The sequence below is a fragment of the Pygoscelis adeliae genome, unplaced genomic scaffold, assembly GCF_000699105.1.
Source record: "Pygoscelis adeliae isolate BGI_AS28 unplaced genomic scaffold, ASM69910v1 Scaffold85, whole genome shotgun sequence".
NCBI lineage: Eukaryota > Metazoa > Chordata > Aves > Sphenisciformes > Spheniscidae > Pygoscelis > Pygoscelis adeliae.
In genome coordinates, this window is record NW_008824900.1 from 8,345,665 (window position 1) to 8,358,221 (window position 12,557).

Here is a 12,557-nt window from a genome sequence, read left to right on the forward strand (position 1 = left end):
GCAAACTTACTGAGGGTGCACTCGATCCCCTCATCCAGATCATTGATAAAGATGTTGAACAAGACCGGCCCCAAAACTGAGCCCTGGGGAACACCACTCGTGACCGGCCGCCAACTGGATTTCACTCCATTCACCACGAGACTCTGGGCCCAGCCGTCCAGCCAGTTTTCTACCCAGCGAAGAGTACACCTGTCTAAGCCGTGAGCCACCAGCTTCTCTAGGAGAATGCTGTGGGAGACAGTGTCAAAGGCCTTACTGAAGTCCAGGTAGACCACATCCACAGCCTTTCCCTCATCCACTAGGCGGGTCACCTGGTCATAGAAGGAGATCAGGTTGGTCAAGCAGGACCTGCCTCTCATGAACCTGTGCTGGCTGGGCCTGATCCCCTGGTTGTCCTCACACTTTTCTTCCCCAAAAGTAAGTATGTGAAAATAAACCTGAATAATTTTTCCAATGAACCATGGAACTGGTTGAAGATCCATTTTTTTTATATTTTCAGTAAGTGCCTTGACAAACAGGTCATAGTCTGGTGTAGGAAGAACCACTCCAGGAAACAGGTCAGATATGATGCCCTGTTAAGGAAAGATAGAATAGAATACTATTTAAATACTGATTACAAAGAGGGAAAATCACCAAAGCATAAAAATCTACAAGTAAAACAATATTCATACAGATAATAGGGGCTTAAGAGGAAGTGTCCTCAGCTGGACAAAACTAAACTTCTAGGCAAACTGTAGCCATGAAAGTATTCTGTATGTGTGAGACAGAAACAAGCGTCTGCACTTTTCATACACACACTGATATTGTAAAAGGAAGCTTAACCTTCTGCAAATTTGCCCCAAAAAGTATTACAGGAAAGGATGTGAAAGTGGTTGAAAGAATTTCAGTGATTAAATAGAAGGGTATGTGTTCTGAAATTTCAGAGCAATGACTCTGTGTGTGCTTGTACCCTAGCTTTTAGGTCTTTAATATTGATTGCTTTGTAGCTTAAGAGAGTCTTTATTTTCTATTAAAGCAGCATGCAAACAGAAACTTCATTGTTTTCATTCTGACTTCAAATTTCTAATTGACCGTAATTTAGTTGTCCACATCTCTTTTGCAGCACAAAGCCAGAATGCAAACTTCAAAGAATGGTTTCCATGAATGAAACAGCATAAAGTGACTTTTAGCAAGATATCTTATAAAACATTTTATAGAATAACTTAAAAGGCACCACTGAAAGTTTGTTTTTCAAAATAATACTAATGGAACCAAAGAGTGCATCCAGACCAGTGGACTGAAATAACTCTACACTAATATGGCAGCATCTAGATCAAACTGTTCTAAATTAAGATAATGACCTGTTTCTGTAGGTTCTTATAATAGACCTCATCATCACAAACACACTGGCCTGATAGCTTACCTGAAACAATGGCACATCCTGTGCCAAGAATTTGGCCAAGTTAACATCCAGCAAAGCCCGAAGTAACAATATGCTTTCATTTTCAGTTGGGTACTTCAGTTTTAAGTTTCCTGCTGCTGTCAGTACAGACTTAACAGCACGCATTCCATAATCATAGTGATGCTGAGATGACAGCTGCTCAGAGCACAAACGGTAAGTGGCAACAATTTTCTGGGCAAGACTGTGGATATTAAAATATCACATGTAGAATGAAAACATCTCACCATGCAAGGAAAATAATTTAAGTACTTATATACACAAAGTAACTGCAGTGATTATCAGATATATCAGCTGATAAGATGGCTCAAAACACCTAGGAAGCAAAACTGTAGATTATGCTATGCCAGAGAATGTGTGTGCCATTTAGGAATTCTGTTTGATATTATGATACATTTTCCAAATGATCCTGTGTAGAGGTGCATATCCGTCAACATGAGGTGGTAAGTGAGAACTGATGACAAAGCAGGAGATTAAAAAGTACTTTCTGGAGAAACAGAACATGGACAGCCTTCCAGAATTATATGCCTCAAACACACATACATGCCTTAGAGAGGAATGAGGTATATCAGACTCAACTGAGGTGGAAAATTCAGCATGTCTTACCTCCGAGAGTCCAAAAATCCCATTGAATAAAGTGAGATTTCTCCAATCAAAGCATAATCTGGAACCATCATGGCAACTGTTCGGAACAGTGCCTGTAAGAAAAAACGTAAGATATAACTTAGACTATGGAATATCGTAATAACTTGTGCTTGTTTTGTAAGAATAGTATCTCTCCATAAATTAACTTCTATACTCTGTATTCCATTTTCATGACTTTAGAAATCATCTGAAATCTATGAGATTGCATTAGAATTGTTACTAGAACTGTGATCTTATCAAGAGGTTCAAGGCGTCTGTGCTAAGCACTGTAGGAAAAAATGTTTAGAAAGAGTCACAATCCTAAAGAACTATTAATAGAGGAAGAAGGAGGTGTCATTCGTCTCACTTTCATAATAGACAAACTAGCACATGGTGTGGTTAACGTCTTGTAAAAGGTCATGCAAAAAATTGTGGCAAAGCTAGGAAAAGAACTAGGACCATATCAGTCTCTCTGCGGTGTCTCACCAACTTGCAACATTATAATAAATTTAAATTGGGATTTGGATAGCTAAGCCATTGTAAACCATGAGAATTTCCACTTAGAGAGAGCACAGTTAAAGCTGTGAACGGGTATTAGCATGATTAGACTGAGACCTTTCATCTGTGCATTTAGTACAATCCTAAACACTTACGAAAGCTTAGCAAAAAGCACAGCAGAATACACTTGAATGGGTTATCAGTGTACTATTTGATTGCTGCCTTCCTTTTCTTATTACAATAGACCAGAAGTTGCAAATTCTGTTTAATTTCTACAAGAAATCAGGATTCTAGATTTACCTTCAGGTTATCAGGCAGCTCTGCCCGTCCAGCATAGCCAGGATTCATTGTGATAAACACAGCACAAGCAGGATTAAGAGATATCTCTGTCCCTTCAAAGATGAATGTTTTGAGTTTGCGAATAATCGCTTGCTGTATGCTAAGTATTTGTTGGGCAACTACAGATAGTACTTCAACCTAATACAGACAGAACAGATTGGAAAACATAAGACACTTGGAGACAATATAAAATGTTTTTGTTTATGTATTTTGATGGCTATATTTGCATTCCTCCAGGTAAAAATCACCCTGTGTCTGATAACTGAGCCTAAATATTAGCTGTCTACTGAAGCGATCCTCTGTAAGTTAGTGCCACTATTCCCTATTTGACCAATGTAGACAGATCAACAGAGGCTTCTAAAAGCCTCCAAAGGGAAATACCATCTGCCTGAATGTAGACATCTAAGTTAAGTGGACAGGAACTCCCTCTGGAGGCCTCCAAAAGCACTTCCCTTTCACCTCAGACGACATAAAAGAATTTAAGCTCTTCAGAAAGACTGATTCACTCAATGTCCCAAATTGAGGGTAAAGGTAAAGAATGGGTAAGGCAGCCTAGGGCCAATCTTCAGTGCTTTAAAGTATCAAGGTAACAGAACATTGGAAAATGAGAATGCTAACACTTGAATTCATTAAAAACCAAGTTACAGCAGACAAATGGAGAAATTAAGGTGTTAAGGCTACTAAAACACACAAAATAGATCTTCATGGAATTTCCGCATTTACTAGTATTTACTTAAATCTAACTCCATCAAAATAACAATAAAATTTACCCAAAGTCATTAGTTACCAAATTAAAAAAAAAAAAAAATCAGAGTAAGACCAAGGAGGGGATTAGATGTGTCTGGTTACACAGCTAGTTAACCAGGTCACTCAGTTAGTGACACTCAGCTAGTCATCACAGGAATTCCTCCACTGGGATTTGTCTGTCTTGTGCTGAACATGGATAAACACAGCCCCACAGCTATAGCTTGATTTCTCAAGAAGAGAAGGACAGTTCTTTGCCAACAAATGAGTGTCACATACAAAAGAGGAAATTGCACAGGAACAATTTTTTCAGCTAAAATAACCCAGAACACAAGACTTCTGCAACACAGCACAGGTAGGCATGTGCTTCTACAGCAGGCAGCTGAGTACCTATTTCTGTGTCAGTGATTATCGAAACAATGAGGCTATACCACAAATAAAAGTAAAATATTGGCAATAATGCTCTCATGTCTAAATTGAAAACTTCTTGTGTCTTAAATTAAAGCTTTATCATTTTATTTGTCTGAGTTAAAACGTTACCTCAATTCTATTGAACTCATCAAAGCAGGACCATGCACCAGACTGTGCCAGCCCCTTAAAGAACTTGCCCATTGCCTTGTAATCGAGACCATCGGAGCAATTAAAGACCACACACTACAACAAAAACACAGAGAGAACATCTCTCAGTATTAACACAAAGTCCACTATAAAATTCTTAGCATCTAAAATGGGAAGGGATTATTATTGCTAATTTTGGATCACAACACTAGGATGCCATATAGACGTAGTCCTAAATGTGTGCTTCTTACCAACTATTTCTGTGAATAAAGTATAGGTACAGAACAAGCAGTACTTGCTTAAGAATGGCATTTCAAGAAATATCTACATATCCAAACGTAAAACAATACAAAGAAAAAGAGTTTGTATTTTGGTACCTGCTTAGCTAGTGCTTTTGCTAGATCTTTTGTTGTTTCTGTTTTGCCAGTCCCAGCAGGTCCTTCTGGAGCACCACCAAGATTTAATTTCAAGGCACCCATTAATGTCCTACATAAACAAGAACACAGGCATTAGAAATAGCAATCTTTAAAAGCAGATTGTTTCTGAAGGGATGGATAAGTATTTTCCTATACAGGTTCCCCTGGAAATTATTTACTTGTTCCCTACTGACTTTGCAATTTGCCCTAAAAAACAGTACTGTGTCATAACCGATTCCCAACTGTGGAAGCTCACATTCACCCACTTGACCTACAAGGAATGTCAAGGCTTTTTATTACTTGCATCCACCCTGTATATCCTCAATTACACAAGTAAATGCACAGTGCCATAAGCAAAATGGCACAGTTTGCAAAAACACACATTTTCATCAAGTAGCACTCCTCATGACAAGAACCTGAAGCTGACTTTATAAATGAAGTCAATCTTTAGAAATGGCTGAGAAAGCATAAAGGTTGTTTCATAAACCTGGGAATCACATCGCTCTCCAAGTGATTTTCATACTCAAAATGAGATTCCTGTTAACACTGGAGTGATCTGATTATTTTACAAAAGCCTCATTCAAAGACTTTGCCACCAAAAGCAGTTGTTAAGTTGTGCTGAATAGAGTCTGCTTGCTCATTGCTTGCACTGAAACTACATCTGGCACAGCTGACTGCATTGTCTTAGTTTAGGTTGAGCTAATGCTAATGACAACAACCCCAGTTTACAGTTAATGCACCAGCCACATGGCTCTTTCAACACCACTGTGAATGCTAGAAGATTAAGCATTTGCCAGCATAGGCATTAATATACGCACTTTACTGCAAGCGTCTTCTACACGATGGTGGGTTCACAGCTCAGAGCTGAAGTAAAATCTTTACATCCTCACTATATATTTGCCTGGAGATACTATAAAGAAAGTTCTTTAAATCTTAGACCTAAAATTACCTGCTGAGATGACCTGTGTCTCTAGGGTTCACCAGAAATGAAATACCAAATGCCCTTGAATACTTCAACCTTGGGGGATGAAGTATTTCCATTTCAACCTCTTGCAAGCAAGGAGGAACAGGAAGTTAACTGCATTCAAACATCTATGAAGGGCTCTATAATTACCTCATTTATTTTACAGACAGGCATACCCGACCTGTATGTCTTATTTCAAGAAATTAATTGACCAGTGCTACTGTAGAGTTCTTTACCGTTCCAGTACCATGAGCTGCCAGCTTTATTCAGAAACACATTCTTGGATACAACAGAGACTATTACTCTACTGGTGTAGAAACCTATATATAGTACATATTTTACCATATTTGGGCAAAGAAGATATATAAGATTTGCCTCCAAAACCCACAGGAAAATCTTAGCTGCTGAGGTTCCTGCTATTATTAACTATAACAAATGAAAGTAAATATAGATCAATCCAAAAAATGAAAGCATTATTCATAGACAACATGGCTTTACCTATAACATCGATCTGTTAGTGGGGTTATAACCAGACGTAGAGAATTGCCTAGATACTCATAACCATATTTGGCTTCCGTTGTAATCATTCGCACTATTACATCCTTCTCTTCCCAGTAGTATCTCAGCTGAGAAATCCACTGGAAGTCATGCAGATCTGTGACTTTGTCTTCAACCAGTTTTGCAACCACATCACGAGCTGCAGAGTAAGAGACAGATTATTTGAAAAATCTAAACACTTCTACTATGTTAGTTTACTTAAAATAATGTATAAGTAAACTAACATTTACTTTTAGCTATGTAAGAGTAAATCAACATTAGAGTAGTAGGCTGGCTTTCATGTTAGAAAGGAATCTGCATCTGTTTTGCATAGGGAATCAGCTTAATTTAGATTCCAGTGCCTGTTCTAAGTAGATGGGAGATAGTTGTGCAGGACTGAGCAATCTCCATTTGCCCAAAGACACTGTGCAATAACTGTGTAAAGGTTGTTTAAAGTTAGAGAAAGCATTTTAGCTGCCTCTTTCAAATATTTCACCCAACTAACAATAGCAGCACTGCCCCAGATGGAACAAGAGTACCAGCAACTGCACATTTACCATGCACATCAATGACAGTAAGAGCTCCAAGTGTCAGCCGGGCTCCACTGGACAGCTTTCCTCTCACTAACTCAACAATGTCCCCAATTTGTAGATTGCTCTTCTCCAAGAAATCCTGTCACAGGAGCAGAACACAGGCATTAACATAATGCTGTAGCAGTCCCTAGGGTCCCATGGGTGCAGTCATTGGAGACAACCCTTCCAGCAAAACATAACAATGAAAGTCCTGGCACTACACAAACATTCATATACTGGTATTTTATTTTACTATGAACACTTCAAAAAGCTTTATGGCCTGAAAATAGTGTAAGCAGAAGTCTTCTCTTTCTTCCTAATAGAAATGACAAAATCCTACAATAGGACATGAGCAGATTCTCTCTGTTGGGTAAATTTGGATTAGATTCCTTCTGTAAATTAGTAGTAAAATTGTAAATTAATAAAATTAATAGAAATCTAAGATTCTCCTAACTTTACTATTAAGATTTTAAATTATTTTCTCATTTAATAATGAGAAAGTTTAATGAAATGAAAGATTAATGAAGTTTTCATTAATGACCTAGACAACAGGACAGAGTGCACCCTCAGCAGGTCTGCAGATGACACAAAACTGGGAGGAGTGGTTGATGGACCAGATAGATGGGTGTGCTGCCATTCAGAGGGACCTCAACAGACTGGAGAAATAGGCAGACAGGAACCTCGTGCAATTCAACAAAGGGGAAAGTCCTGTAGCTGGGGAGGAATAACCTCATGTGCCAGTACACCCTGGTAGCCAACCAGCTGGAAAGCAGCTCTGCAGAACAGGACCTGGATACTGGTGGACACCAAGCTGAACATAAGCCATCAACGTGCCCTTGAGGCAAAGAAGAGCAACGGCATCCTTGGCTGCATTAGGAAGAACATTACCAGCCGGTCAAGGGAGGTGACCCTTCCCTCTAGTCAGCACTGCTGACACCACATCTGGAGTGCTGTGCCAGTTTTCAGCTCCCCCACAGAAGACAGGCATGGGCATACTGGAGCAAGTCCATTAGCAACCTGGCCCTGTTTAAACAGGGGTTGGACTACATGATGTCCAGAGGTCCCTTATATTCTGTGATTCACTGTTCTGTTATTCCTTCTCCTTTTTCTTAACCTATGGATTGTTCAGGGTATTTTCTCTGAAAGCAATAAGTATTTTCAGTTCTGACCGTTCTGACTGGATCTGTGGAGTAAGATCTTCAACTGGTATTAAACAACATAGGCAAGTTAAATCTAACATATTCAGGAAGGATACAGAAACAAAGAGCTAACATTAAAATTTAGTATTTGGTGTAAAGTTTATTAAAACTTTACTATTTCCACATTTAAAAAGCAGCCCAAACACTCTGTTGACAGAATTAATCCCCAAATAAATCCTCATCCACCTAGCTGACTTAGGATCAGACAAAAGCCCATTGAATTAATCAGAAATTATTTCCATTACTTGAGCATGTGTTTGATTAGCCTCAATGAAGTGATACTTAAAACCGTTGTGATGACAGAGGCATTACAAACACATAAGGAAAGTCTCTTGTATGAAATAACAAACTTGGCTCCTGCACCTTTATCACCAGGAGAATCTAGCAATAACCAGACAAATAACTGCGCCATTCTGTAAGGAGAGATTTCTGCCTGGACATTTTCCTGGGGCTTCACATGTAAAGACAGGAGTTAGAAATAAAAATACATAGTGCTTAACAACAGTCTATCACATCTTGTTTGGTACTTTTATTTACACCAGTACCACTTGTAAAAAAAAGTAATACAATTCCTCTCAGTGGGACTTCTCCTGATACACATCAAAGTTAATGAGAACAAGCCCCTGCTAAGACACAAGAAAAAAGGGAATAGACAGAAAATAAAGCACACTGCATGAGTAAACTGTAATATGTGGTTGACTGAGGATCTTCTTTGCTAGAAGGAGCTTTTTATTACTAAGCACTGAACTCTGATTAATTAATAGAAAGGTAGAAGAAAATCTTACTAATAAAGTTCCTTTCCTTATAGCCTCAGACACTTCTTCTGTCCAGTAAATGGATGAAACGCAAATAACCACCTGTCCAGGCCACTGAAGTACCCATGTTTTTCGAGGAACCTTAAACAAAAAGATTCATTCCAGACACAGAAAGGCATATAAACACATTAGATTATGGCACTAATGACAATTACTTTCCCCAAATTTCTTTTGTCTCATGCTGTAAATAAATTAGAATCAGCATGGAAAGCTTTGATACTTTTTCCTCAAGAAATTCAGAGTTAAAACTTCAAACTGGTACTACTGAACAAGGAGAGCTGGATTCCACTTAGCTTCAAACATGTTTCCCTGGTTAAGAATTTGAGCAACCTGTTCATGTACAGTTGCTCGTGAAATCTATTTTATACTATAATTCAGGAACAATTACCTTGATATATGCTCTTATGCCATCTTGAAGAACTTGTCTTACACTGGCCAGCATCATTTCCTCTACTTGCAAAAGCCATTTTTCTACCATGCCCTTCAAACAAGAAAAACAGTTAAGAGTCAATACACATTTCCTGATTATATTCCTCTTAAAAGGCAAATTCTTTGAAATGTGTTAGGCTTAAATATGCTTTCTTCTGATCTAGATGTGGTACACAGAAGAAAAAAAGGTCGACGTTTCCCGAATTCTGACAGCCACTACTGCAGTTTAACACTGTCAGAAGGCAGGTAAATCAAGCTAACTCTAAAGACAATCCGGCTGAAGAAACAGCTGGATATGTTTCATATAAATATAAACGAAAAATGCAACAGCTTACATGGTCAGGATATGTTTTGTTCCTGGAGGATCAAGGGAAAAAGGGTATCTGTAACTCACAACATGCCTCACCTTTCATCTCTTTTTGGTTACCATACAGCAATTCAGCTCCATACCTTCACATTCAGAATAGAAGAAAAAGCTGGAATTGAGATACTTTTCAAAACTTACAAACTTGAAGACCACAACAGTGGAATTGTGCTGAGCTAATATTAATTTAAACAATCTTGTAATTATCTTATATTCACAGTGTACCATTATACCTTAACGTTCAATTTTTATTGTGAATCACTACTAGTTTTAGCAACAGCCAAAACAGCGTGAGTTAATCCTTGCTTATGCCAATGGGAGGCATTAGTAGAGTGGGAGTAGAGTAACAGAGATCCTGCAGTTTAAGATCGATTACACCTTCCCTTTGTCTTCCTGCCATTCTCTACACCGGCCCTGCTCCTCTCCTGCTTTCTACAGCCACTGAGTAACGCAGGTCTAATAAGCCTAATAAAACAGTATTCAAACAGTACTCTTGCCCTGGTAGGACCTTGTATGCAAAGAAGGCAGACTGTTTCTTTACTTCCCTGGATGCTACTATTTCTACTCAGCCCCCTTTTGAACTAATGCTCTGACTCTCCACTGCCAGTCATTCATCTTTGCCCTCATGCCTCTCTGTTTCAGCCATGCTGTGCAATGTTATATACAAATGTATATAGAGAGCTTGGGTTTTATATATCTCTGTGTGTGTATGTATATATATATATCCATGTATTATCTGTCTATCTACATCTTAGAAGTAGTAGGTGCATAAAGCTGCACAAAAGTGCCTAGAGGAATTTACCCAGAGAGTTGTATGTCTTACTCCTTTTTGTAGAAAATCCTTTTTGTTCTAGAATACCAGGCTGCACTCTCACTTCCTAAACACCTTTCATGATCTGATCCCAAATGCTTTAAACCTCATTCCCAAAAAAACATATGCTTTCGGCAAAGTATTAATTTAATATCATATAGTAAAAAAAAATTACTTTTGCATTCGCGGGATAGATTTTATCTATGAAAGGAACAATTTCTTTCTCTGAACTGATCATGCCTACGATCTCCAGATCTTCTGTGAACTCCAGTTTAGCAATTCCTTCAAAACACTTCTTTAAATGTGGTTGTACTCGAAGGGGATCCTTTGTTTCGGACAGTATTTCAAGCAGCTCATCATTAGACAGGAAAAAGAACCTGTTAGAAAAATACAATTAATGAACATGCACTTTCCAAACATGAAAACAGTCATTAATAATCTACTATATGCAAGGTAAATTGAATTCGGTTTATTGTTGCTTAGGACACTAGTGTAACAGAGAGGAAATTATTGTCTCAAATCCTTTTCTTAAGCAATTTTTAACATTATAAAACTCATCACATCTGTTTTTTTCAGAATTTCAATATGACCATCCTTTTACGCAGAGGAAGGAAGAAGGGTTCTCAAACTCACGCAGGGAAGACTAGATATATCTTTACAGCCAATAAAGACCTTGTAAAAACATGTATGATTATGAGGAACAGGATTCTGTAACTCCTATGTATCACACACCTCTGGCACAACTAAAGAGGACAGGGCAGAGACATAATTGCAAATCAGCCATGGGAAGGTAGCAAGTTCCTTCAAAAATGCCCTGTAAGCGATAATGTGTTTCTAACCATAAGTTTAAGCTGTGCTAGACGGATTTTGCCTCCCCACCTCTGCCTGTCCCTGGCATTGCAAATTTAACTGGAACTGAAGAAAATGAATGATGCCTGCAAAAAACAACAAATTTTCACTTTTTGTTGCATGGGACTGTCCCACATGTGTTTATAAGATGAGACTTTTCAGTTCAGTAGAAATGGTTTGAAAAAGCTTACGGCTTTTTGTCTCTAACTTAGGCCTGTTTAATTAATTTACCTTGGGAAAAATAATCTTTTCTTCTCCAAGTAAGTATTCAATCCTTTCTGAATGTCTTCTAAGAGAGTATTTGCTTCCTGAAGTCTGTCTAACATCATGGGTTGTTCAGTTGCTACAAGTACCTTTGCATCTTTCACCTTTATAAAAACAAATACACAGCAAAAACTGCTAAAAGTCGCAATATGTTTGTACATTAAAATTGTTATCATCAATCACATATATTGCAGGAGACTAAAAAGCTAGATATTCTTCTCTGTAGTGTGCCTTCATGTTATTAAATATGTATGTATTATTTGATCGTTCTGCTTTTTCAGAATGTCAGTTTCACCAGTTTGAACTTTGCAGACAATAATGCAACAAGGAAATATCCACAGGAATTAAAATCTTTGGCACTTGCTCCTGTGTCTGGGCTTGCTACATTTTTTTCCATTCACAAATAAGTTCTGTCAAACAGAGCCACAGTACATAACAATTATTCTCTGTTCTTGCCATCTAGGTTGCATTTTTTCTTTCTGATAACATTCCTCCTAACTTGAAAAGATACACCTCTTTCAGAACAGGCTTCATCATTCACAGTCTGAGCTGTTATACAGGTCTCAACCTCTATTTTGTTACACTGATTATTTCAACATCTTTATCACACAATCACACGCTCCCAAGGTTTTTGACAAACTTCTCAGCTCACACTCACACTACCACTAAGTATCTGGCTTCTTACCCATTTTCTTCGTTATAGGGAACTGAACAGGACACCCAATTGCACTTACTATCCCCATTACCTTATCCTGACACACTACCATCTCAGTATGTATTCACCAAAGTTTTGAATAACCATGTGTCGTGGTTTAACCTCAGTCGGCAACTGAGCACCACACAACCACTCACTCACTCCCCCCGCACCCTGGTGGGATGGGGGAGAGAATCAGAAGAATAAAAGTGAGAAAAAACTCATGGGTTGAGATAAAAACAGTTTAATAATTGAAATAGAATATAATAATAATAAAGAAGGAGGAGGAAGGAGAATATACAAAGCAAGTGATGCACAATGCAACTGCTCACCAGCCGCCAACCGATGCCCAGCCAGTCCCCAAGCAGTGGCCCCCCCAGCCAGCTTTTCCCCCAGTTTATGCACTGAGCATGACGTCCCATGGTATGGAATGTCCCTTTGG

At 38.4% G+C, this 12,557-nt stretch overlaps 1 protein-coding gene across 1 annotated transcript in view; it reads right to left on the reverse strand.

Annotated features, from left to right (window-relative positions):
* DNAH3 (dynein, axonemal, heavy chain 3) overlaps positions 1–12,557 on the reverse strand; it is a 67,765-nt gene that overhangs the window by 27,696 nt on the left and 27,512 nt on the right. Inside the window, exons 23-34 of the mRNA XM_009324791.1 lie at positions 11,389–11,525; positions 10,484–10,685; positions 9,093–9,185; positions 8,675–8,785; positions 6,676–6,790; positions 6,080–6,278; positions 4,579–4,687; positions 4,184–4,297; positions 2,861–3,037; positions 2,045–2,136; positions 1,403–1,622; positions 438–572 (exon numbers count right to left, since the gene is read on the reverse strand). Of these exons, the coding sequence (XP_009323066.1) occupies positions 438–572; positions 1,403–1,622; positions 2,045–2,136; positions 2,861–3,037; positions 4,184–4,297; positions 4,579–4,687; positions 6,080–6,278; positions 6,676–6,790; positions 8,675–8,785; positions 9,093–9,185; positions 10,484–10,685; positions 11,389–11,525 (1,704 nt within the window). The remainder of the gene's footprint in view (positions 1–437; positions 573–1,402; positions 1,623–2,044; positions 2,137–2,860; positions 3,038–4,183; positions 4,298–4,578; positions 4,688–6,079; positions 6,279–6,675; positions 6,791–8,674; positions 8,786–9,092; positions 9,186–10,483; positions 10,686–11,388; positions 11,526–12,557) is intronic.